A 25,382-nucleotide genomic window follows, 5' to 3' on the forward strand; every position below is an offset into this window, starting at 1 on the left:
TCCATAAAGTTGTGCTTTCAAGATAGAAAAGTGAAAAATGAAGTCCTAATCAGAACCTCCTTGCCAGGGTATAGGTTAAATAAAACAGAATACATTTAGCCATGCTAATGAAGGTGGAAAGAATGAGAACATTGTTCTGGGACCTGTAGAGAGTGGGTGGAGAAGCGCATGGGACCACACTGCATGATTTGGTCACACTCATTTGTAAGCCGCTGAGGCAACCTTTCCAGTTACTCACCCCAACTGGTGCTAGGTTCCATGAAGATTTGATAGAAATAGCAAATAACAGGTACAGTAAAATTTAAATATGTCACAAGGAGCTGGAAATGCCGACTCGTGAGCATGCACACATTCACAATTTTCTAAACATGGTATGGCAATATCTTTTTTGTTCACCAAGTCTAGGTTACACCTCAAAATCGGGATGCTATGGAAATATCATGGAGGTTCCGACAACTGGGGCTAGCTGTGCAACCGCAATGCGAGAGAAGCTATCATATTGTGGTAGGTACCATTTCATTCCTGATAGACTATCATATTTTGGTCAGTACTGAATAGCATGAACCAATAAACTCATTCTCCATCTCATTTTATGTAAATATAACTTTATTGTGCATAACTTCAAGAAGCATACAGTCCTGGGCCAATAGAATTATATTATGGGGGGTGCCAAATTATGCAACAGGGTTGACTAAATTATGCAGCAGAAGAAGACAAATTATGTGGTGTAATGTGGCACATTTTGTTATAGTATGTACACTGTGTGTGTTCATAGGCTACACCCTCACTATGCACTGGTGATTATCTCCCATTTTACACCTATAGCAAAATGTGTTGAATGCCCATTTAGTACGCCCAGATTTTTGGTTTTTGGATTACCTGGAATTGGACCTTTTTACTGTAGGTGAGCCTCACAACAGCTGCCTCACCCATAGTAACCACATGGTTAAAGGACTGCAAGTGTTTACAACCAGTGTCTCCTATTAAGATAAAGCTGCTGCAACGCAGAAAGGTTAAGGGCCACCTGGAAGGCTACACGTAAACATGTGTGCACATGTGTGAGAGCTGCACATGCAAGACAATCATCATGCATAACCTGGTAACTGCGCACAGGTAGCCTGGCACTGAGGGACTATGCAGAGTTAGATAGGATGAGGTCCCTTTGACTCCTGAGGGCCTCAGGACTAAAGTTGTCTTCTTCCCCCAATGAGTAGTGCACCAGGAGGCACATTTGCACAGTGGCGGTCAGCCTGGCTTGCAGTTGGTGGGGTGGGCGCAGGGGAATGGGGCAGAAGGGTATGAGGGGGTTGTGCGCAATATACAAAATAACACTTACCTTGCCGCAAGGTCCCGCGTCTCTGCTCCTGCTCTCCTAATCTTGACTCTTGGAACAGAAAGCACAGTCAGGCTTCCCTGACCAATAACAATGCTGCAATGCAGTGTTGTGATTGGTCTGAGCATCCTGATTTGCGGCAGAGACAGGGAATGGTGCCTGGGCATGTTCTCCATGCAGGCAGTAATGCCTGCATGGAGAACAGGTAAAATGTGCATGACTGTTTTGGGCAACCCTAAAGAGCCGGTCAAACAGTCATGTGCACTTGGGAGTGGGCAAACCACTCCTCTTCTGCCCTGCTCCAAGAGCAGAGCAGCTCTACCCACCCGCAAAGCTGCACAGAAACATAAAATTATAATAACTTAAAGTTGTTGCACTGCTTAAAAGCAGTGGTGCGAAGCTTCTCCCCATAGCAGAGGATCCGCCACTGCCTTTGCAGAGTGGTGGAGAAAAGGGACGTGGCCTCCGACTACCTCTCTGCAATCCCACTGTGTGGGGCTTACTGGAGGTAACAGAAGGGCTTTTTGGCCCCCAAGGGCCCTCAATGGGACTTCATGCTCCAACTAGTAGCACGCCAGGAGGCCTGTTAGCAGAGTGGTGGAGAACAGGGGTATGGCCCCTGAAATCCTCTCAGCAAACCCACTGTGTGGGACTTGCTGGAGTTAACAGGAGGGGTGGTTGGCCCCCAAGGACCCTCAATACCCGAATGGACTTCATCCCCCTACTAGTAGGGTACCATGAGGCATGAGTGGTAGAGAAAGGGGGCATGGCCTTCTATCAGGTCTCATCAAATCCTGTTGTGTGGGTCTTACTGGAGGTAATAGAAGAGGTAGTTGGCCCCCAAGGATTTTCTTGGGGGCCACTACCCCTCCTGTTATCTTCAATAAGTCCCACACCGTGGGATTGCTAAGTGATCTTTGGAGACCATGCCCTCCTATTTGACCACTCTGCAAATGCAGCTCATGGAGCACTACTAGTTGGGAGATGAAGTCCACTTTTCTCTTGAGGGACCTTGGAGGCAAAGAAGCCCTCCTTGTACATCCTGTCAGTCCTACACATACATAGTGGAATTCCTGAGAGCTGGTCGAAGGCCATGCCCCCTTTCGCCACCACTCTGCAAACGTGACTACTAGTTAAAAAACCATAGAAATTCACTGAAAATCCAAAGGTTATAGGTTTGTTATAGTTAGGAATTAGCATGTAAAAAACCTTAGAAATTCACCGAAAAAAACAAAGGTTACAAGAACGTCATAGTTAGGGAATGGATTTTTGTTTTTTAGAAATTCACTGAAAAAAACAAAGGTTACAGAGACATTATACTTAGCCTCAGATTTCACTTGTACAAAACCAGAGAAACTCAGCAGTTATAGTTAGCTGAGCTAATTATAACTCGCACCCCCGCAATCCACTGCTTATGATCATACATATTACATCACTCATGATATGGTCAGTGACATCACTGAAGACATCTCAAATGCAAACACTAACACCGAAATGCGTTGATTTTCACACATGCCAAAATAAAGATGAATTGTTGCCTTTAATTGCTGGGCATGCTGAGTTCTTGTGAAGTATTGAAGATGAGAAATTTGGCATGATAAGCGCATAGGCAGACATGCTGGACTAAAAGCACCCCCAATGTGTGGGCTGCACGCCTTCATTCGCCACAAGAGGTAGATACCTCCCGGCATTTGCCAGGAGGTAGTTATAGTTCGGGCCATGTTTCCATAGAAAACATATTTTTTGACTTGCCTATTTCTTTGGTACTGTTTGAGGAATCTTCACGATATTGTCTTGTCTTGTTGTGCATCAAAGGTTTTGGGGTAATTCATCAAGCGGGAATGAGAAAATGGGGGGGTCGAAAAAGTTTGTTTCCTATTTAATTCCCATAGGAGTTTTAAATAGGACTGCAACGGGATAAAATTACACCAAAATTGGGAGGAAGGTGGATATTGGTTTACAGGGCACACTTTCAGTTTATCTGCAATCCCGATTGTTTCACGAAAAATGAACTTGTGCAGGAAAATGCAGATCTCTGATTGGCTGCCAGCACTTCAAACAGGAAGTGTTGGCAGCCATTTTGGGACTCAACTTCAGCCATGACCCATTAAAAATACTGAAAAAAAGAAAAGAGAGAAGGAATTCCTTGACTGCCATGCCTTGGGGTTCATTATTTTTATTTTTGCCACAAATTTGCAAAATTCATGAATTTACAGCATAAATTCAAACAAAAACAAGCATAAGCTAACAAACTTGTTTTGAAGAGAGCACCTGGGTGGGTCATGTCACGGGGCATTGTATTTGGGAGGGGACTTTATTCATAAAAAAGGAGAGGGGTGCAAGGGGCCTCCCTCCTGTGGCTTTAGAAGCCCCGGGGAACATCACCTCTTCGGAGATAAACAAACATTGATGGAGGGGCCATGCGGAACCTCCTGAGCTCTTGGGACCACCACTTAACAAACACTGATGGGGCAGACCCCCTGGGCCCCAGGTACCAGCACACCTCTCTTGCCAAAAATGTTTTAAAACATTGGAGAGGGACTGTGTGGCCCCCTTCCAGGCCTTACAGAGCTCCAGGGACCACCACCTCCATTGGGCAACTTGTGAAAAATAACAAAGTGAGCCATACATGGCCCTGGCAACTGCCATCCCCCAGGGCCGGCTCCTGCTATGTCACTCCAGTTCCAGTGGGTGGGAGCTGTCAAAGTGATCTTGCCCGAGGTTTCACCTCTTTACTTGCCCACAGACTTGCGGGCAGAGAAAAAGATGAAATGATTGCTCCTGCACAGACAGTGCTGCCTTTCCAGCATCTCTCTCCATGCAGCAGCAATGCTGGCTCCTGCAAGAGGCAGGGAGTGGGCTTGGGCCATAGGGGCCTTAAGGCTCTCCCACGGTCCCTATGCTGCACTTTGGATGCCTATAGCACCCAGGAGACATGGCAGGCCCCAGGGATCAGGTTCCTAGCATCGAGATCAGTCCACTGTATTGTGGCTAGCCCCAGGGGATGGGGTAACTGGGGCCTCAAAATCAACCCAGGGAGGGGAGCTGCACAGCACCCCTTTCCCAATTATGGTGTCTGGACCCCAGAGGATGAATCCCCTGAAAGGCTCACATACACACTTACAATCCCACCCAAACACTTACACACCAGCTCACAGACCCACTTAGACACTCATGCACCCACTCACATACCCACTCAGACTCAGGCACCCACTCACTGACCCACTCAGACTCATGCATTCACTCACAATCCACTGAGATACTCATACACCCGCTCACAAACCCACTCAGAGACTCACGGACCCACCCACAGACATACTCAGACATTCACACATCCACTCAGAGTCTAATGTACCCACTCACAGACCCACTCAGACACTCATGCACGCACTCACAGACTGACACACACACTAATGGAGGCACTCGCAAACCCACTCAGACACTCTCACACCTACTCACTGGTCCACTAAGACTCTCACTCAGACAGACATGTACCCACTCAGACATTCATGCACACACTCCCAGACCCACTCAGACACTCACACATAAACTCACACACCCATTGAGACATGCACACACCAAGTCAAACACCCATTGAGATACTCACGCCCTCCTTCACACACTCACTGAGACACTCATGCATTCACTCACACACTCCGTCTCAAAGGTTACAGGTTACAGTTAGGAAATACAAAATTTAAAAACTTATAAATTCACTCAAAATACCAAAGGTTACAGAGACGTTATAGTTAGGAAATTGCATAAAAAACTACAAAATTCACTGAAAAAAACAAAGGTTACAGGGTTGTTATAGTTGGGAACAGAATTTAAAAAACTCAGAAATTCACTAAGAAAAGCCAAAGGTTACAGGGATGTTATAGTTAGGCTCAGATTTTACTTGTATAAAACCAATGAAATTCAGCAGCTAAAGTTAGCTGCGTTAACTATAACTTTGGCTCCACAATGCATTGTTTAAGACCTCACAATCATTTTACATCACGCGACATAATCAGTGACATCACTGATGACATTTCAAAAGACATCACTGATGACATCATTCAGTGAGTTAGTGTTTTCTAAATGTTTATTAGTGTCAAACATATATACCAAAGCACAACAAAAGTTAAAATAGTGTACTGGGTATACTACTACTGAGTGATACTAATTCTAACATATAATATGTGAGTGGCTGTGTGTATCTGTGTGTGAGTGCTTATCTGGTGGTTGTACGGGTCTGTGAGTAGGTGTGTGAGTTGCTGTATGGTTGTATAATTGGGTGGGAGTAGCTATGTGAGTAAGTGTCTGTGTGTGTGACTATGTTGGTGAGTGAGTGGGTATGTAAGTGGCTGTATGGGTGAGTGAGTGGCTCTGTGACTGGCTGTATAAGTGGATGTATAAGAGACAGTATGGGTGAGTGAGTGTCTGAACAGTTGTATGATTGAGTGGCTGTATGTGCGAGGGAATACTTGTTTCAGTTGGTGTTTGGTTAAGTGAGTTGGCGTGTGAGTGGCTGTATTGTAAAGTAAGTGTCTGTGTGAATGGACTTATGGGTGAGTCAATGGAAATGGGAGTGCTTGTATAGGTATGTGAATGGGTATGTAGGTGGTTATGTGAGTGTGTGAGTGCTTGTATGCTTGCATGAATTTAATCTGAGCCTAACTATAAAATCCCGGTAGCCTTTGTTTTTTCAGTGAAAAAAAAAATATATATGATTCAACAAAACAGTCCTTGGCGGGGAGAGCACAATTCAGCTGGTGGTCACAGAGAGAAAAGGGTTGATTCTCACAACAATATTTTCAACAATTTGAAGAAATACATGGCACTCTCCTTGGATGTTACAGCTCTTTATTCAGACCATCACTCTCCTCCTCCTACTCGTTTCGACGATCACAGTCTTGATCACGGTAGTACATACAGTCCCTTGTCACTTTCCACTATTTTACTCAGTCACCACTATTACCCATGATGAAGCATTGTGAGACTTGTAGTTTTACATTGCAATCGATTTTTTATCACGATACAAATTACATATTTGATGCTTTAGGACGATCTCATGTAAAACTCCAGTGCTTATTAAGACATTACTTGCGACGTAAATGACCAATATAATTCTGTAGTCGCATGGTCCTATCTTAACAAGTGATGAACATATTAATTGTCTCATACAGTATATATGTGTGTGTGTGTGTGTGTGTGTATATATATATATAAATATATATATATATATATATATATATATATATATATATATATATATATATATATATATGTGACCAAAGAACGACCTCATTTGCCATTTGCTGGAGTTCAGGCTCGTTGACAGGTGGTGCGTCACACCGGAGAAGCCTCCCGGCGAATTTGTTCCACAAAATTCTCACAAGAAGGACCCACACTCAGGAAATAAACCAGGTACGGTTTATTTGGTAACGCATTTTGACAGACAAGCTGTCTTGTCCACACATGTCTTCTGCCAAAACTTTAAGTAGCTCTTTTTGCTTGGCAGTTAAGTTAAACATGACATTCTTACATGTTTGATGTTTCAATTTAAGAAGTGATTGCGTGTCAACATTGTGGAAGGTATCAATGTTGTCATGGAGTAGGTAAGGGCAAAATATGGATCGTGGTTTGAATTTTGTAGAAACAGTACGGTCAGTTGGGACATCTGGATCCCACATTTCATTAGGAGTAGTCGTGAAAGTTTCACACCACATAGCAAGGTCATGCATGTTATGCAAGGTTTCTGCGTCTTCGATAGTCAGGTTAGAGAAGGGGCGGCTGGTGGAATCGCTTCTGGGAGTTTGATTATAATTATCACTTTTATACAGTAAATGTCATTTCTTTAATTTTACCTTTCTGACAAATTTGTATAAGTCAATGCGTGTATTGGAGTAGTTAAATTACTCTGTGGGACAAAAGGTGAGGCCCAGGCATAGGCTTCTTTTTTCCAAGTACGTAAGATGTTGAGTGCTGAGATTCACAATGGTTTTATTAACCATGTCTGGATCCATTATTTCCTGCTTCTTGAGCCTCTCGATGTGTTTCCCATGGACTCCTTGATGTTGCCGCTTGGATTCTTTTTATTTTCTTTGCTTGCATCTCCGTTTGCTCCTCCCTTCCCTATTCCTCTTCCTCATCCTCTGCCCCGTTGTGCTCTCCATCTCCCTTGGGTTGGTTGCAGGGTTGCTCTAGGTGTTTGACGGCCTTTTCTTAAGACCCAAAATTCATCTAAAAAATTTACCACGGGGGCTTCTCTTTCAGAGACTGAGCTGACGGTAGATATTGAGATATCAGTATCAGATCCACTTGCTTCAGCTATTAGGTTTTCAGCATCGGCTGGTGTAGTACTGTTTTCTACTCTGGGTGATGGTAAATCCTCGTATAGATAGTCATATTTGTGACTGTAAGTTAGGATGCGGCCACTGTCGTAATCCACACCGTCCTGGTGAAGCTTTCTTTGTTTCTGTTTTTTTATGTCTTCCTCATGTTGCTGTAGTTTAGGTTTGAGGTCTAATCTGAATTTGTTGATGAGATCTTGCTCGTTACTTTTGGTTAATTCATTTTCAAGGGTGTTGATCTCAAATAGGATTGCCTCTCTGTCCTCCCACGCATATTTGATTAATATATTGAGCATATTCCCGGAACTGTTGGCTGAGTTTTCTTGCCAATCTTGTAGCATGCGGGGGTTTGGCGATTCATATGATGGCATTATATAGATACGAAGTGCACCATTTGTTTGTCGACATAATTTTGTAGTGAGATGGCTTCCCACCACTTGGCGGTCTCAGATTTCTTGAGTTTTTCTAGGCGTCTCAATTTTGCATGGAGTGAGGTGTCAACTTGTTGTATAGTTTTCACAATGGTTCCCTTTCCTGGAGCTTGTGTAAGCAATGTTTGTGCAGCTGTAGGGGGATCTGATTCTGTATCCATGCTAATAGAGCAGTATGTGAGCCAAAATGGACTCCACAGGAGTCACTCGTTAACACAATGTCTGATGTAAGTTAAAAACTTTGTTCAAAGTTAATCTGGTTTTGTTCTCCTTCCACCAGATTGGAGGTTCCTGTTGCCGCACACGAAATGAAAAGTGTGGTCAATGATACGTCGTGAGGCAGGCTAATCATCAAGACATTCCGTTTGACCGCAACAGAATGGTAGGGGATTGTTATTGTTAGCGACCACGTGATCAATTATAGATAAAGGCAGTGATGCGGAAAATCAAACTGCACGGTCTCTCAATGTTGCCTTACTTTGCTCGGTGCAAGCGCCGGCCAGAGGGACGGTGTCTACCCATTGGCGCATAGCAGGCAGAGATGAGGAACACCTCTTGCGAAACACCACCCCTTCTCCCCGTACCACACACCCCCAACCAGGGGGGAGAGGACACCTACCTCTGGGACGCGCTTGATGATCCTACGATCCTCAGACACTCGCGGTATTTTCTTTTCCAAACTCCTCGATGCAATATAACCATAGAATGACCACATTTACTGGAGTTCAGGCCCATTGACAGGTGGTGCATCATGCCGTAGAAGCCTCCCGGTGAATTTATGTTTCACAAAATTCTCACAAGAAGGACGCACACTCAGAAAATAAACCAGGTACGGTTTAATCGGTAAAGCGTTTCAACAGACAAGCTGTCTTGTTCACACAGTGAGCATGAAAGTGAGGAGGCATTACATGGACAATTGCGCAACAGTAATGACGGACTTTACATGGCGATACAATCTGTAAAACTGCGGTGGGCATATTTAAATAGGCAAAATAGGTACATTCCTAGCGTGCATCTCCTGTATTTGTGTTAAAATAATACATATAGTATGCAACTTAGACAATGGATGAACCAATATGTGCATAGTTAATAAATCAGTTATTGCTTTTGCCGTCCGATAACTAACATTGTTGTCCATTGATCCTAGGTCGTCAGACACTGCGACCTGCAGAAGCAGTCATATACACATTTTAAACAATGGATGTTCCCTCGTATACACTGGTGGGGTTACCATAGTGGCAGGATAGTTATGTCGATCTATCGTATTAACGTGTCTAAGTACAACCTTACTACGTGTAATGGACATCTAAATGGTCACACTGGATACAGACAATATGTATTCACCATAGTGGTGTATAGGCATGTATTGAGACCAGTGCCTGGACAATGTGAATATGTCAGAAGGTGCTCCGGAGTGACCAAGTAAATAAACAGGGTAGCTTGGACTTACCATAGTGGTAAATGTTAGTGTTTATCGCCGTAAATGATAACAGTATCAGTGGTACATTACAAACTGATATAGCTACTCTGACAAGACAAGCAGTACAGAGCTGTGTGCATATACTCATGGTTGTCCATACACTGATTAATTAAGTGAAGAGGACACTAGTGGACATACAGGGTTGAGCGCTAAGTTAAAACCTCCTGTAGAACAAAGTGACATAAGTGAGAAAAGTGAAAGAATAAAATTAGATGCTAAATCTTAACTGGAGTGGACCCACAAGACGGGAAGAAAAGGGTAGGGAGGACAGATCAAATGAGACAGGCCGCAGGTGGAGCAACCCTTCCTTTCCTCCTGTGTAAGGAGAAAATAGAAACTTGATGTTAAAATCAGATCTGACTTACTATTGACAGCATAGTAAGACGTGCATATTAAAATACAACATGCAGCATGGATCAAAAACAGCAAATGGGAATTAGAACACATAAACAGATACAGTTAAATGTAAATATCATTCCTCTCATAAGTGTGTGCTTAATTCCTCATCCAGATTAGGACCTTTAGGATATTTGGTTTCGAGTTCTATTATCCATTTGGATTCGCGTTTGCAAAGTTGCAGAACTCTATTTCCCCCTCTAGAAGGTCATAATTTGGACGAGGAATTAAGCACACACTTACGAGAGGAATGATATTTACATTTAACTGTATCTGTTTATGTGTTCTAATTCCCATTTGCTGTTTTTGATCCATGCTGCTAAATTTAGCTTTTTGGGGGAAAAATGCGAAAAAAGGGCTACAGATTAAAGTGTCTGTTTTTTCTCTGCAAATGGTATACAAAAAGGGGTTGTGGTGCTGAAATCACCGTCTTCCCAGCTTCCTGGGACAAGCAGACTTTTGTCAGAAAACCATAGTTTTTTTACACAGTTTTGGCATTTTTCTGGGACATTGCCTATTTTTGCTATTTTTTATGCTTTCAACCTTCTTCCAGTTAATGGTGGAAATGGATTTGAAAGCAATAATGGATCCAGGAAAGCTATACACTTTGGAAAAGTAGATAATATTTTGAAATCAGTAAGGGGTCAATTGTGTAGATCCTTCAAAGTTTCTTTATAGAAACTAACAGTTAAATATAGGAAAAATTGAAAATTAGTTGGAAAAAACAGCCTTTTGTGTCAACGTTTTCACATGTAACTTCTTCTAATTATGACAACTGTCTGAAAACAATATACCGTTACATCCGATGGACCTTCCTGGTTGTAGGGATACATAGGACTTGTAGGTTTACCAAGAACCCGACGAACCCAGAGCCAAAAACTGAGCAGCAACATGCAATGGTTTTTTATTCTGTACCGGGTATATAGCAATTATTCTGGGAAAATGTATACATGGAAAAATCGGTATGAAAGACACCTATGTATTTCTGAAATGAGAGCAAAATATAGAGTTTAGAAACAGTAGATATTTGCACATTTCCGTAGCTGGGAATACTCATACTAGCAAGAGAAATATCGATCATTTTTCAAAATTACTTCTTTTTTTACACATTGTCTTTCATTTGGAAGGCAGAAATGCATCGAAAGTCAATAGGTAATAACAGTTGCTTTACAAATCTAAATTACCCTAAGTCTCCCAATAAAAATGGTACCTCACTTGTGTGGGTAGGCTTAGTGTCCACGACAGGAAACGGCTCACAACGCAACGTGAACACAACACATTTTCACAATGAAAAATTACCCTTTTATTGCAAAGTGCCTAGCTGTAGTTTTTTAACCCTAGCTCTGTCACCTAGGGAAACCCAGCAAACCTATGCATTTTTGAAAACTAGACACCTAGGGGAATCGAAGATTGTGTGACTTGACTGCCTCTCACCAGGTTCTGTTACCCAGAATCCCTTACAAACCTAAAAAATTGTCAAAAAACAACATTTTCCTCACATTTCTGTGGTGGAAAGTTCTGGAATCAGCATAGATCCACAAATTTCCACCCACCCCGCATTCCCCAAAGTCTTCAGAGAAAAATGGTACCTCACTTGTGTGGGTAAGCCTAGTGGCCGCTACAGGAAATGTCGCAAAACCCAACGTGGACACATCACAATTTAACAGTGAAAAAAGACCCTTTTTTGGCAAAGTACCTAGCTGTAGTTTTTGAACCCTAGCTCTGCCGGCACATAGGGAAATCTAGCAAACCTATACATTTTTGAAAGCTAGACACCCAGCGAAATCCAGCATGGGGTGACTTGACTGCCTCTCACCTTGTTCTGTTACCCAGAATCCCTTCACAACCTAAACAATTATCCAACAAAACACATTTTCCTCACATTTCTGTGGTGGAAAGTTCTGGAATCTGCGTGGATGCACAAATTTCCACTCACCCTCTGCTCCCCAAAATCTTCCAAGAAAAACGGTTCCTCACTTGCGTGGGTAAGCCTAGTGCCCGTGGCAGGAAACGGCGCAAAACAAAACGTAGACACACTACAATTTTCACAGTGAAAAATGACTCTTTTTTGGAAAAGTGCATAGCTGTAGTTTTTGAACCCTACCTCTACAGGCACCTAGGGAAGCCTAGCAAACCTATACATTTTTGAAAACTAGACACCCAGGGAAATACAGGATGGGGTGAATCCCTTGCAAACCTAAAGAATTGTCCAAAACACCACATTTTCCTCACATTTCTGTAGTGAAAAGTTCTGGAATCACCGTGGATCCACAAATTTCCTCCCACCCAGCGTTCCCCAAGGTCTCCAGATAAAAATGATACCTCACTCGTGTGGGTGGGTCAAGTACCCACGACAAGCAAGGGCCCAAAACCTATTGAGGCTACATCAAAATTACCTATCAAAAAACAACCTGGGTTTGCAAGGTGGGTTCCATGAGGTTTTGACCATGGGCTCGGCGGCAATCTAGGGAAACCTACCAAACCAACACATTTCTGAAAAGTAGACACCCGGGGGAGTCCAGCGAAGTATGGCTTGCGTGGATCCCCTAACGTTTTCCTACCCAGAATCCCCTGCAAACCTCAAATTTATCTGGAAAAAAAATCACTTTTTTTCAAATTTCTATGTGGGAAAGTTCTGGAATCTATGTGGATCCACAGATTTCCTCCCACCCAGCGTTCCACCAGGTCTCCCGATAAAAATGATACCCCACTCGCGTGGGTGGGTCAAGTACCCGCGACAGGCTAGGGCCCAAAACCTATTGAGGCGACATCAAAATTACCTATCACAAAACAACCTATTATTACAAGGAGTGTCCAATGAGTTTTTCAATTTCAATTCAAATTTGCCCCAATTTAATCCCTGGCATCTAGTGGGCTTTTTGCCCCCCAGCAGGGCAGATTGAGGGGGAAGAAAGTCCACTAGATGCCAGGGAGTTTTTGGGGCAAATTTTAATTAGGGTAGGGGCTGCCCAAAACGGGCACGCCAATGTCCCCATCCTAATTAAAATTTGCCCAAAAAATCCCTAGTGTCTACTGGGCTTTTTGCCCCCCCCCCGGAGGGCAGATTTGGGGCTAATGCCCCATCTGCCCCTCAGGGGGGCAGAAAGGCTGTCATTTTTGCAGGGGGTTGGTGGGGGTATGGGCATTCCCATATTGTGCAGCCCCCACCACAAATTATAATTTTAAAAAAATCCCTGGGGTATAGTGGGCTTTTTGCCCCTCCCGGGGGGCAGATTGGGGTCTACTGCCCCAACTGCTCCCCAGGGGGGACAGAAAGGCTATACATTTTGAGGGGTGGGGGCATGGACATGTGCTTTATGGACAGCCCCCACCCTAATAAATTATGCAGCAAAAAATGAAATCTGTGGCATCTAGTGGGCTTTTTGCCCACCGGAGGGCGAAAAGACTAAATCACACCAAATAAATATGGGGGGAGCAAAAGCCTTCGCCCAAGGGGCCGTTCCCCCCTCCTTCGTGTCTAGTGGGTGGATCACTGCTTGGGGATCGCCCTCCTGGGGCAATCCCCAAGCAGGTATCCACTGGATCTCCCCTTTCCAATGATACCTCTCTTGTCTTTCTATATGCCCGGGGTGCTGAGATAGCCCCCTGAGCACATAAAAAGTGAAACTGAAATGAGCCTAAAGGCTCATTTCAGTTTCGGTTTCTGTGCAATGATGACAGCGTGATGTGTGCGCTGATCGTCATTGCTCAGAAACCAGAGAGGGGGCCTGGGGAGCTGGGGAAGCTCTTTCTTAGTTCCCGAGGCTTTGGAGGAGAAAAGGAAATCCCTCTGCTGTCTGCAGCAAAGGGATTTCCTGCCCTTGTCCTCATGACAGAATGGTTCAGTCATGAGCACAGGGGCACCAATGCTCATATATATATATATATATATATATATATATATATATATATTCACTGAAAAAACCATAGGTTTCAGGCACGTTATAGTTAGGAATTAGCATTTAAAAAACCTTAGAAATTCACTGAAAAAACCATAGGTTTCAGGGGCATTATAGTTAGCTGGACTTTTCACTCATACAAAACCATTGAAATTCCCCAGTTATAGTTAGTTCAGCTAACTATAACTCGCGCGCCCGCAATGCACTGCTGATGACGTCACATATTACATCACTCATGACATGGTCAGTGACATCACTCATGACATCACTGATGACATCTCAAATGACATCTCTGATGACATCATCCAGTGAATGTGTGTTTTTCTGAAAATTACATATGTTTTATATATGTATATCTCAAGGTCGATGGAAGAATAAATGGGTATATAAGTGTCTAAATGGATGATTTGTTTTTGAAAAATTGATTGTATAACTGACTGATTAAGTGTATCTTAGTGAATACATGGCTTAGTGAGTAATGTTTAAATGTGTAAATATCTGTATCAGTCCCTCACTTTGTGTATAAGTGGCTGCATGGGTTGGGGAGTAGCTACATGAGTGTCTATATAGGTTATTAGTTGGTTTTTTGAGTATCAGTATGAGTGTCTGAGTGCCTGTATGGTTCGGTGGGGGGTATTACGTAGTGCATAGGTGCATGAATGAGTGACTCACTGTTTGTATGTGTTGAAGACAGCATGTGTGCAGGACTGTATGGGTGGATGAGTGTGTGCATGGGTGTGTTAGTGAGTGATAGACTGTCTCAATAGTGTCTTTATGAGTAACTACATATGTTTTAAACTAGTATATGTGACTGTTGGTGTATATAAGTGAGTATATCTGAGAGTGAGAGATTGAAAGAGTTCCTGTATGAACAAGTATGTGTTTCTATAAGTGATTGTTTAAAAGACTAAGTATGTGTAAGTTTCTGTAGAAGTAAGTGTGGTGGTGTGTGTATAACTGTATATGCAAGTAAATGGATGTTTGATTTTTATTAGCATGAGTGACTATGTGTGTGAGTAACTCTATGGATGAGTGGCGTTGTGTAACAGGATGAATAGGTGTGTGAGTACATATGATGAGTGAGTACATGTATGAGTGACTGTATAGGACTGTTGGTGAATGAGTGGATGTGTATGTGGATCTTAGAATTACTCAATAGGTTGTTGTAACTGGTATTGGTATGTCCATTGTTTTGAACATTGTAGTTTCTATTTTTGAATGTGTGTACTAAAGGTTTTATTAGGGGAAGAGGAGGTCTGCCACTCTATCAAAAGGATGATGTCATCAGTGATGTCATTAGTGATGTCATTTGAGATGTCATCAGTGATGTCATGAGTGATGTCACTGACCATGTCATGATTGATGTAATATGTGACGTCATCAGCAGTGCATTGCGGGCGCGCGAGTTATAGTTAGCTGAACTAACTATAATGGGGGAATTTCAATGGTTTTGTACGAGTGAAAAGTCCAGCTAACTATAACGCCCCTGAAACCTATGTTTTTTTCAGTGAATTTCTAAGGTTTTTTAAATGCTAATTCCTAACTATAACGTGCCTGAAACCTATGGTTTTTTCAGTGAATTTCAAAGGTTTTTTAAATGCTAATTTCTAACTATGCCTACAGAGATAGGACATGTGAAGTAAGAAGAAAAAAACGCACAGAAAGAAAAAAAAGAAATGCAGAAAGAAGCAACAGAAGTCCTCAAAGACGAAGAAAAGTGCAGGAAGAAGGATAACGTGCAGAAAGAACAAACAGAAGAGCAGAAAGAAGCCTTGTTGCAAAATCATCCTGTACCCTCAACATTTTCAGACGGATACTGGTGGTAACTGAGTCTGACTAACCAGTCCTAGAGCCAGTGCTATGTTAAAAGGCACTCAGAATACAGTGAAAACACCTACATACACTAAGGAACACTATGCATTGGGGGTCCCCCTGTGATCAGCATGACCTCCTCTGTAAGCCCCTAGTATATAATAGGGCAGGGGATTAAAACGACCTCTTAAAACGCGCCACAGGGCGTGTTTGCACACGTCACCTCAGGCCCCGTCCCCTCCCTTCACCACTGTGTAAACGCGCCCTATGGCCGTTCTAAGTTGAGAGATTAAGTCCCCTTGAATCCTAAGGGTCCCTAGGGTCAAACTAGCCCACTAGGTACCTCCAGTATGCACCACAGAGCTGTGTTGCAGAGAGGTGTAAAAAGTGGCACGGCCTGGACCACCTCTCTGCAACGCAGCTCAGTGGCGCTTACTGGAAGCACCTGGTGGGCTAGTTAGCCCCAGGGGCCCTCAGGATTGAAGGGGAATTATTTCCCCAACTTAAAACACACCATAGGGTGTGTTTGCACACGTCACCTCAGGTCCCGTCCTCTTCCTTCCCCACTGTGTAAACATGCCCTGTGGCCATTTTTTAAGTTGGGAAATTAAGTCCCCTTGAATCCTGAGGATCCCTAGGGACAAAATAGCCCACTATGTACGTCCAGTAAGCGCCATTGCAGAGAGGTGTAAAAAGGGGCACGGCCTGCACCACCTCTCTGCAACGCAGAGCAGTGGCACTTACTGGAAGCACCTGGTGGGCTAGTTGGCCCCCAGGGTCCCTCAGGATTGAAAGGGAATTATTTCCCCAACTTAAAACGCGCCACAGGGCGTGTTTGCACACGTCACCTCAGGCCCCGTCCGCTCCCTTCTCCACTGTGTAAACGCGCCCTGTGGCCGTTCTAAGTTGAGAGATTAAGTCCCCTTGAATCCTAAGGGTCCCTAGGGTCAAACTAGCCCACTAGGTACCTCCAGTAAGCGCCACAGATCTGCGTTGCACAGAGGTGTAAAAAGGGGCGTGGCATCAGAACACCTGTCTCCAACGCAGCTCCCTGGCGCACACTGGAGATTCCTGTTGGGCTAGTTGGCCCTCAGGGACCCTCAGTATTGAAGGGGAATTAATTCCCCAACTTGCAACTGGCCAGGGGCGCGTTTGCAGAGTGCTGCAAGGAGGGGGTGTGGCCTCCAGCGCGATGCCGGTCTTTTATTTATTTTATTTTTTTAAGAAGGAGGGCTGTGTGGCCCCCCTTCTTTTTCTAATTTACTGGCCCTGGGGACCCCATCCCCCAGGGCATGCACCCTAATTTTTTGTTGTTGAAAGAAATAAATTTGGCCCTCCCAAGGCCTTAATCGGCCCCGGGGACCCCAACCCCGGGTCATGGCCTTTTTTTTATTTAAATCCTTTAGGAGGGGGCTGCATTGCCCCCCTCCTCAGGCCACTTATGGCTCCAGGGACCCATCCCCCGGGGCCGGCCTTTGTTTTTTAATTTTTTTAAAATATATATATTTATAAAAACACCTAGGACATGCTGGACAAACCGTATGTACCTATCACCATGACGATTTGCGTGATATTCATTAAAAGGTGACTATGCATAGAATGAATCCACATGGAATGTATTTACACCGCTAGTGAAGCTCTGACGTGTCTGCCGCCCTACCGTGCCTAATCCCGGCGCCCCCGCCGGTGGGTACTCTCCAAGTAGACACCCTTGTTGTTTATTTATACAAACATGGGTAGCTATTGACGGGCACATTTAATATACACGCACACCAAGCCATTCAAAGGGGATTCGACAAAAATTCGACCAAACTATGCAAGAAACCCCCCTCACGGTTAATAAAAAACACATCCACCGCCGGATGTGTAATACTTTTTATTTTACTCTCTGGAAAGGAGACGAACCTCACTTGAGAGTCACAGCGTGCTCCTGGCTGAGCCCAATAATGTGTTACACCCACCAGTGCCAGCCGATTGCCTCACATCTCTGTGTTGTATTCCACCAGCTAGTGCGTATGCTATGACACTCTCTAGCCCATGTGCACTGTAACACCACCCCGTGAATATGTCATGCCACACTTGCCTTCGCACGGGTTATATTGCCCCATCTAACGTGCCTTCCTCGATGTGTATGTTATAACGCGCAGCGCTATGCCATACATATTACAATCTGGGATCCATATCTTAGTCACAGTGCATATGCAACGTTACACTCCCCAGCACATATTTTATATTACAACTTTAGAGACTAGTTATGTTACACAACACTGCCCTGTGCATATTACACTCCAAGGCGCATATCGCATAGCACGCACTAGTACCTGTGCTATCTCGTGCTCTCCAATGAATCTGTCATTGCGCACAATGTATTGCATATTATATTTCACGCCCCGGTTCATCTTATATCACACATTTTGGTGCATAGTTTATACCATATACTACATCTAGTTTTCATTTTCAATCGTGCTCTCAGGACTATGTTCTATATAAAACTGCGTCCACCTATCCTTTTCACGGGCATTACATTTTGCGATGGGGGTGGAGGGTCAGGGGGTGTTTCTGCCAAGTGAGCCCGGAGTCACATTCACAAACGTCCTCTTCTTCCTGAATAAAAGTGAGATTATGCTGCATACTTGTTCATATTTTAAGTAGTTCGCACAGACACACATTTTAAAAACAATAAAATTCCTAATACCCACCTTCTCTGAACAGTTAGCTTGCTGCCCCATCCACCTCCTCCCTATCCTCTGTTGTCTGAATCCATGGACTAGCCTCCTCCCTCCTGCCATGCATGGTCTGATGTGCTGCCACTGCCCTCCATTTAGCATGATGTACCAGTCCACTCCTCCTGCCCTCCATTGCCCAATTCTGTGGCCCATCATTGACCTCCTGCTTAGCCTCTGTGCTTAGCTTGCTGCCCCTATTCTCCTTCCCCCTGCCCTCCGATGTCTTTGTGCATGCCCCTGCTCCATCCTTTTTGCCCATTATGTTCCATGGACCTGCCACTCCTATCTACTCTGAGTGTTCTGTCGAGCTGCCACTCCCCTCCCACCTGCCTAGCATTGTCAGATGACTGTAACCTGTCCCTGCCACCTCCACCCTGCCTGTCCACATGCCATGCCCCTATCCCCTTCCTCCTGTCCTCCATGGTCCATTTTACTGCCACAACCTTCTGCCCTCCCTGATCTGTTGTGCTGCAACTGCTCCTCCTGCCTGCCCCGTGCAGTCTGTTGTGAGGCCCCTTCCCCTGAACTCTCTTGTCTGTGCCAAGGTCCTGACCCCCCCTTCTATCCTCCATGGTCCTTTGTGCATGCCCCTGCACCCTCCTTCTTGCCCATCATAGCCATTGTGCTGCCACTAACCCTCCCGCTTGCCATGCATGGTCTTCTGTGCTGCCATGGCCCCTCCCACCTTCCCTGTGTGGTCAGCTAGCTGCCCCTGACCCCCTCCCACCTTCCCTACATGGTCTGTGTGTATGCCACCATAGTCTCATTGTTGATCTCCATGGTGTGTCTTGTTTCTAGTGCCCATCCTGCCTGACCTCCATGGTCATCTTGCTGCTCCTGCCCTGCCACCTTGCCCCCAGCCCTCTGTTTCCATGTGCAGACCCCCTATTCCCTCCCTCCTGGCTTGTCTGTTCCATTGTAATGCCCCTGATCCGTCCCTCCTGCCCTTTATGGTCTGTTATGCTGCAGCTTTCTCTCCTGTCTGTCCATTATGGTCAGCTAGCTACCATTGCCTCTTTCCCATCTGTTCTCTGTTGTCCATGTGCATGGTCCTGTCCCCTCCCTATTGCTTTCTATGGATTGTTGTGCTGCACTCCCATCCCGCATGCGCTGTGAGGTGTATTGTGCTGCTGAAAACCCTGATGCCTGCCCTGTAGGGTCAGTTTGGTGCACCTCTCCATGTCCCTCCTGTCCTCTGTTATCCGAGTCCATGTCCCTACCCCAATTCCTCCTGCCTACCATGATTCAATGTACCATACTTGTGAACATTTTGATCTTGGTAAGAGGGAGATTTTGAAAAAAAACTGGGGTATTGATTTTCCCCTTTGAGTTACATTGAAAAAGAGGAGATTGTAGACAGGAGACAGATCAAATAAAGCCCATTTGAGCTTAAAAACATTGGACGTTTCCTGGCTGAAACGGGTCTGTTGGCATGTATGGTTGTACTACCACTGCCTCTTCCTTCTGCCCACAATGGTCTATTATATTGCCACAGCCTCTCTTGCCAGTCCTGTATTGTTGGTTTGTTGCCCCTGCCCCCCTTTCCACTGCCCTCCATAGTCTGTTGTGCTGCCACTGCCCTTCCTGCCTGCCCAGTGTGGTCAAATTGTTGCCTCTGCACTCTCCTACCTGCCTTTAATTTTCAAAGTCCGTGCCCCTGGCCTCTGCCTCTCAACAGTATCCCAATGAACAACTAGATTGCTAACATTCTATATTTATTACAAAAGTGTGGAACGCCTGACGTCATCTTGATGTAATCAAAACTGAAATACCTAGAGTATTTCCTTTAGAAATTACATATATGAGAGGGTCTTATTTGCATCAAAATTATGGTTAGTGCTCTAAAAAACTAAAATGAGGACATATTTTCTGAGTTTTCAAATAGCGACAAAGAACTTTTAAATTATTTGTAATCTTTATGTTTTTTTATCCAGTTGACCACTTGATTAAATGTTGCACCTTGGCGAGAGGATGTGGTGTTACTTCCAGAGCTGCAGACTTTGCAACTGGGGAACCAGGTTGGAGTTTCTGCTTCAGCTCAACATTCTGTGATTGTGGTCAAATCACTGAATCTCCCCATGTCTACAACCAAAATTAATTTGATCTTGTGTGATGTAACCAATGCTCATGTAAAGCATTCCAATACCTGACAAGTCTGCACTATATAAAACTACAAATACACAAAAAATAAGTGTTTTGCACACTTCTGTCATTGGGCTACATGTGGGCTACATCTGGGTGATATTTGTGCTGCATTTAGGCTCTTTTGTGTCTGGTGGCCATCTTGGGAGATTTATTTGTTATGAAGTTTCCTAATTTCCTCATTTACTGCAGTCTCCTCAGTAGGAAATGCTTTCAGTTTTTTACTTTGATTCCATCAAGAAGGTATTCATATATGTCACACATTTGCCATAAATTCTGAATGTTAGCACTCTAGTTGCTCATTAGATCACTGTAGTAAAGCTACTGCTCACCACGGAAGTCTGCTGCTGGTATTAAAAGTGCATGTTTCAGTCTGCATATCAGAATTTTTTAGTGAAATAGAAGAGGATTTGAGAAGTCACTCAAAATGTGCCCTAATTTTTCTTTCTGCAGAACTAATCATAATTCCTATGGCAAAATGAACCCCCTCATTTTGTTCCTTTGTAAATTAAATGTTTTAAGTGTTACCACTTTATTACAATCAAGATGGCTTCAGGTGTGCCATACTTTTGTCATAAGTAAGACTGTTAGCACTCTAGTTGTTCGTTAGAACACTCTGGGACATTCTGTCATTGGGCTATACTTGGGCTACATCTGGGTGATATTTGTGCTACATTTGGGCTCTTTTGTCTCTGGTGGCCATCTTGGGAGATTTATTTGTTATGAAGTTTCCTAATTTCCTCATTTACTGCAGTCTCCTCAGTAGGAAATACTTTCAGTTTTTTACTTGGTTCCATCAAGAAGGCATTCAGATGTGTCACACATTTGCCATAAATTCTGAATGTTAGCACCATAGTTGCTCATTAGATCACTGTAGTAAAGCTACTGCTCACCAGGGAAGTCTGCTGCTGGTATTCAAAGTGCATGTTTCAGTCTGCATGTCAGAATTTTTTTATGAAATAGAAGAGGATTTGAGAAGTCAAAATGTGCCTTAATCTTTCTTACTACAGCACTAATCATAATTTCTATGGCAAAATGAATCCCCTCATTGTGTTCCTTTGTAAATTAAATGTTTTAAGAATTACCACTTTATTCCAACCAAGATGGCTTCAGGTCTGCCATACGTTTGTCATAAGTAGGACTGTTAGCCCTCTAGTTGTTCTTTAGAACACTCTGGGAAGCTGCAGTAGAACACACAGGAATCAACTGACAGTCTCTGCCCTTTTTGGATGTACATGTTTTACTGAGAATGTCAGACTTTATTCTCACAAGACTGAGAAAGATAATGTGAATTTACAGAAAATATGCTCTCAGTTAGCTTATAGATCACCTTCCAAACCTCTGTGGGAAAAGCATGAGAAAATAGTTTTCTCTCAAACATGATTCATGATATCACAGCAGAAGGCTTTTTCACATGGTAAAATCACCTTAGAACACACCACAATTCTTAAAATGAGTATGGTACCATTAACAAATGATTTATAATGTAACTAAAGTCTTAAAACTTCTATTAACTGCAATGATTTTTAATGAGGTGCTATCATGTATATTGGTCCCAAGATGGCTGCCAACACTTCTTGGATGAAGTGCTGACAGCCAATCAGATCTCACGATGAGATGTGTGGTTAGGCTCCGCCCAGATATATATGTGATTTTACTTTTGATGTTCTCAGGTACTACTGAACGGATTTACACAATTTAAGCAAAAGGCACATGCCTGACCTGAGGACTACCTCTTTGCCAAATTTCAAGCAATTCTGTTCAGCCGTTCGGGCTGTACCTTCGACTAAAGATCCTATGGGAAAATGCATGGGGAAAACGCGTTTTGGGACCCCCCTTTTTTCTCAGCCCCCACTTAACGAATCACCCCGAGACTTTCAGGTTAGGAGCCGAGCGGAGGGCCCCATTAGTTTTGAAAATTTTGCGAGGATTCGTCAACCGGCGCCAAAGTTATTCAAAATAGAATTTTCAGATTTCCTATGGGAACTCGGTCCTAACTATAACCATCTACTGGTGACCGCCAGTAGATAATAATATATATGCCGAATCATCAAGAAGCTTCAAATGAGTTACTACAGGAATGGGGTGACATTATATTGAAATCATCACTAGGCCTAATTGAAATTCTGGTGAAACACATTGAAATTGGCCTTGAAAAAATAAAGGAACAACTCTCTGAAGCAGAAAAAGAATTAACATCAATGAAAATGACAACGGAAATGATCAAACTTAAAGAGGAACTGAAAGCATAAATTGATAAGCATGAGGATATAGTGAGAGAACGCAAACACTCTAAATTTATCAGAGACTCGAATGACTATGCCGAGGGAAGCATTTTTACCTTTTCCCGTAAATTTGATGCAATGAAGGAACAAGTGATGTGGAATAGCACAATAAGTTTTTCAAGCAGTGCCTCTTCCTTAATATCCAATGACCCCAGTGATGGGGAACAGTCAACAGAAGTAAACAAAAGCAAATTATCTTTTTTAGGAGATATGCGCCTGGTATTACAGCAGAGGCAATGGGAACAAAATCGACCTACATTCCAACAGCAAAGGGGAAGAGAAAGAGGTCGACAATGGCAACAAAGAAACCCAAAAGAAGGGGCAAAAGAGGTAAATACAACCACAGAAAAGATGGGAACGGAAACAAGGAGCATGCGTCGGAAGAACAAATAATGGAAGAGTTGCAGGTGGAAAATTTATCTAAAAGATCCTTCTCAGAAATGGAAACATCGTTGTTAAAAAGAGGCATACATCTTTGCCCAACAAGAAGAATGGATCTAGCACAAGTACGAATAGACTTATACCTCTACATTCGGAAAATAAAGTTAGCAAAATTCTTTGCAGAAAAACAGCACAAACAACAAATAAAAACATCGGAAGAAGCAACTACAATTGTACAAGCAAAAGATGCTGAGAGCTTCCTGACTCTTTAAAATTTGGATGCTTTAGAGGGAGAAGAAATTTCATTAAACACAGCAATTTCACAAGGAGGAGCGGGCCTAAGTGGAATGAAACCAAAGTCAAAGTTTTATCCTCAACTGGCACCAGGAAACAAAATAGACCTGTTCCAAGAAGCAGTTGTCCAGAATTTGTACAAATTAAAAGGTCCGAAATTCATGGACAATTTAACTAAACAAGAACGGGAGGCCTTGGAAAATTTAACAACTGATGATCAAATTGAAATCAAAATGGCAGACAAGGGGGGAAATATCGTAATTATGGAAAAAGGAGCATATGTGGTGGAAGCACATCGTCAATTATGGAACACACAATACTATGAAAAATTGAAAAAGAACCCAACCTTGGAAATAAAAGAAGCAGTAGATAATCGACTTCAAGAATGGGCAGGACAAGAACTGATAAATGAGGATGAACGAAAATATTTAACAGTAACTCACCCAATTACAGCCACAATCTATTTCCTGCCAAAACTTCATAAGGATAAAAAAAAACCACCGGGCAGACCAATCTTGTCAGCAAAGGGATCTTTGCTAGAGCCGATGGCTAATTACATTGATTTTTTTCTAAATTCCTACGTAACTCAACTCAGCTCCTATATACAGGATACAACGGACCTATTGAGGCTGCTACAGAATACTCCTTGGCAGGAATCATATCAACTGGTAACAATGGATGTTATATCCCTATACACAAACATAGAGAACGACATGGGCTTGGAAGCTTGCAACTTCTTTCTACAAGATCGCAGCATTAAATATAGTGAGCACAATAAAATGCTCATTGAAATGATATCAATATGTCTCAACAAAAACATCTTTGTGTTTGGAGAAGAAGTATATCGCCAGAGAAACTGGACTGCAATGGGATTTTCCTTTAGTCCCAGTTATGCCTGTTTAGCGATGGGATACTGGGAAAAGGAGGTGGCATGGAATGCAAGTAATGTTGTAATGGTGAATAAAGTCATCAGTTGGAAAAGGTTCATTGACGACCTATTCATCATATGGGATGGAACAAAAACAGAATTCCAAGAATACTTCGAATTGCTAAACAACAGCAAAATGAACCTGAAGTTCACGTATGAAATGAGTAAAGAAAGAGTAGTTTTCTTGGACACGGAAATCTACATCAAAAATGGCCAAATACAGACAACATTACATAGAAAAAATACATCAACCAATGTCACTCTGGAAGCAACAAGCTTTCATCAGAAATCCCTAATCTCAAGTATCCCATATGGGGAATTCCTGAGGATTCGGCGAATCTGCAGTGAAGAAGAAGAATGGCACAAGCATGGAAATATGACCATAGAAAGGCTCAAGAAAAGAAAGTACAACAACAACACAGTGAGAAAATGCTGGGAGAAAACAAACAGCAAAACACGAGAGGAGTGTTTATCTCGGAAACAAACAACAACACAACAACAGCCAATTCGACTCATAACGGATTACTCGCTGGAGAGTAAACAAGTTGTCAGCATTCTAAGAAAGAATTGGAAAATACTTCAACTTGATACTACTGTGAAGAAAGTGGTAGGGAAGCATCCAACAGTGACTTACAGGAGAGCTAAAAACCTGAGAGATCACTTAATCCATAGCCATTTTAAAGGAAAAGATAAAGAGACCTCATGGTTGAAAACAAAAGGATTTATGAAATGCCACATGTGTAAAGCCTGTCAAATCGCGAAACAAACAAAGAAAATTATAATGGCGGATAACAAAACATGGGAAATCTGACAGTTGATCACATGCAAAACTCAGTACACAATTTATGTACTGGAATGCCCATGCCCATTGAGGTATGTAGGGAGTACGATCTTTGAACTAAAAAAGAGGATATTGGAACATATAAGAGCGACAATACAC

General features: G+C 43.2%; 1 protein-coding gene across 1 annotated transcript in view; it reads left to right on the forward strand.

Moving 5' to 3' along the window:
- The first annotated feature begins 368 nt into the window (after positions 1–368).
- The window catches only part of LOC146805529 (lysozyme g-like), a 289,631-nt gene continuing 264,617 nt past the window's right edge, over positions 369–25,382 (forward strand). The window contains exon 1 of the mRNA XM_085620520.1: positions 369–504. Coding sequence (XP_085476646.1) covers positions 369–504 — 136 coding nt within the window. The remainder of the gene's footprint in view (positions 505–25,382) is intronic.

Source organism: Triturus cristatus, chromosome 8 (genome assembly GCF_964204655.1).
Source record: "Triturus cristatus chromosome 8, aTriCri1.1, whole genome shotgun sequence".
In the NCBI taxonomy this organism is placed as follows: domain Eukaryota; kingdom Metazoa; phylum Chordata; class Amphibia; order Caudata; family Salamandridae; genus Triturus; species Triturus cristatus.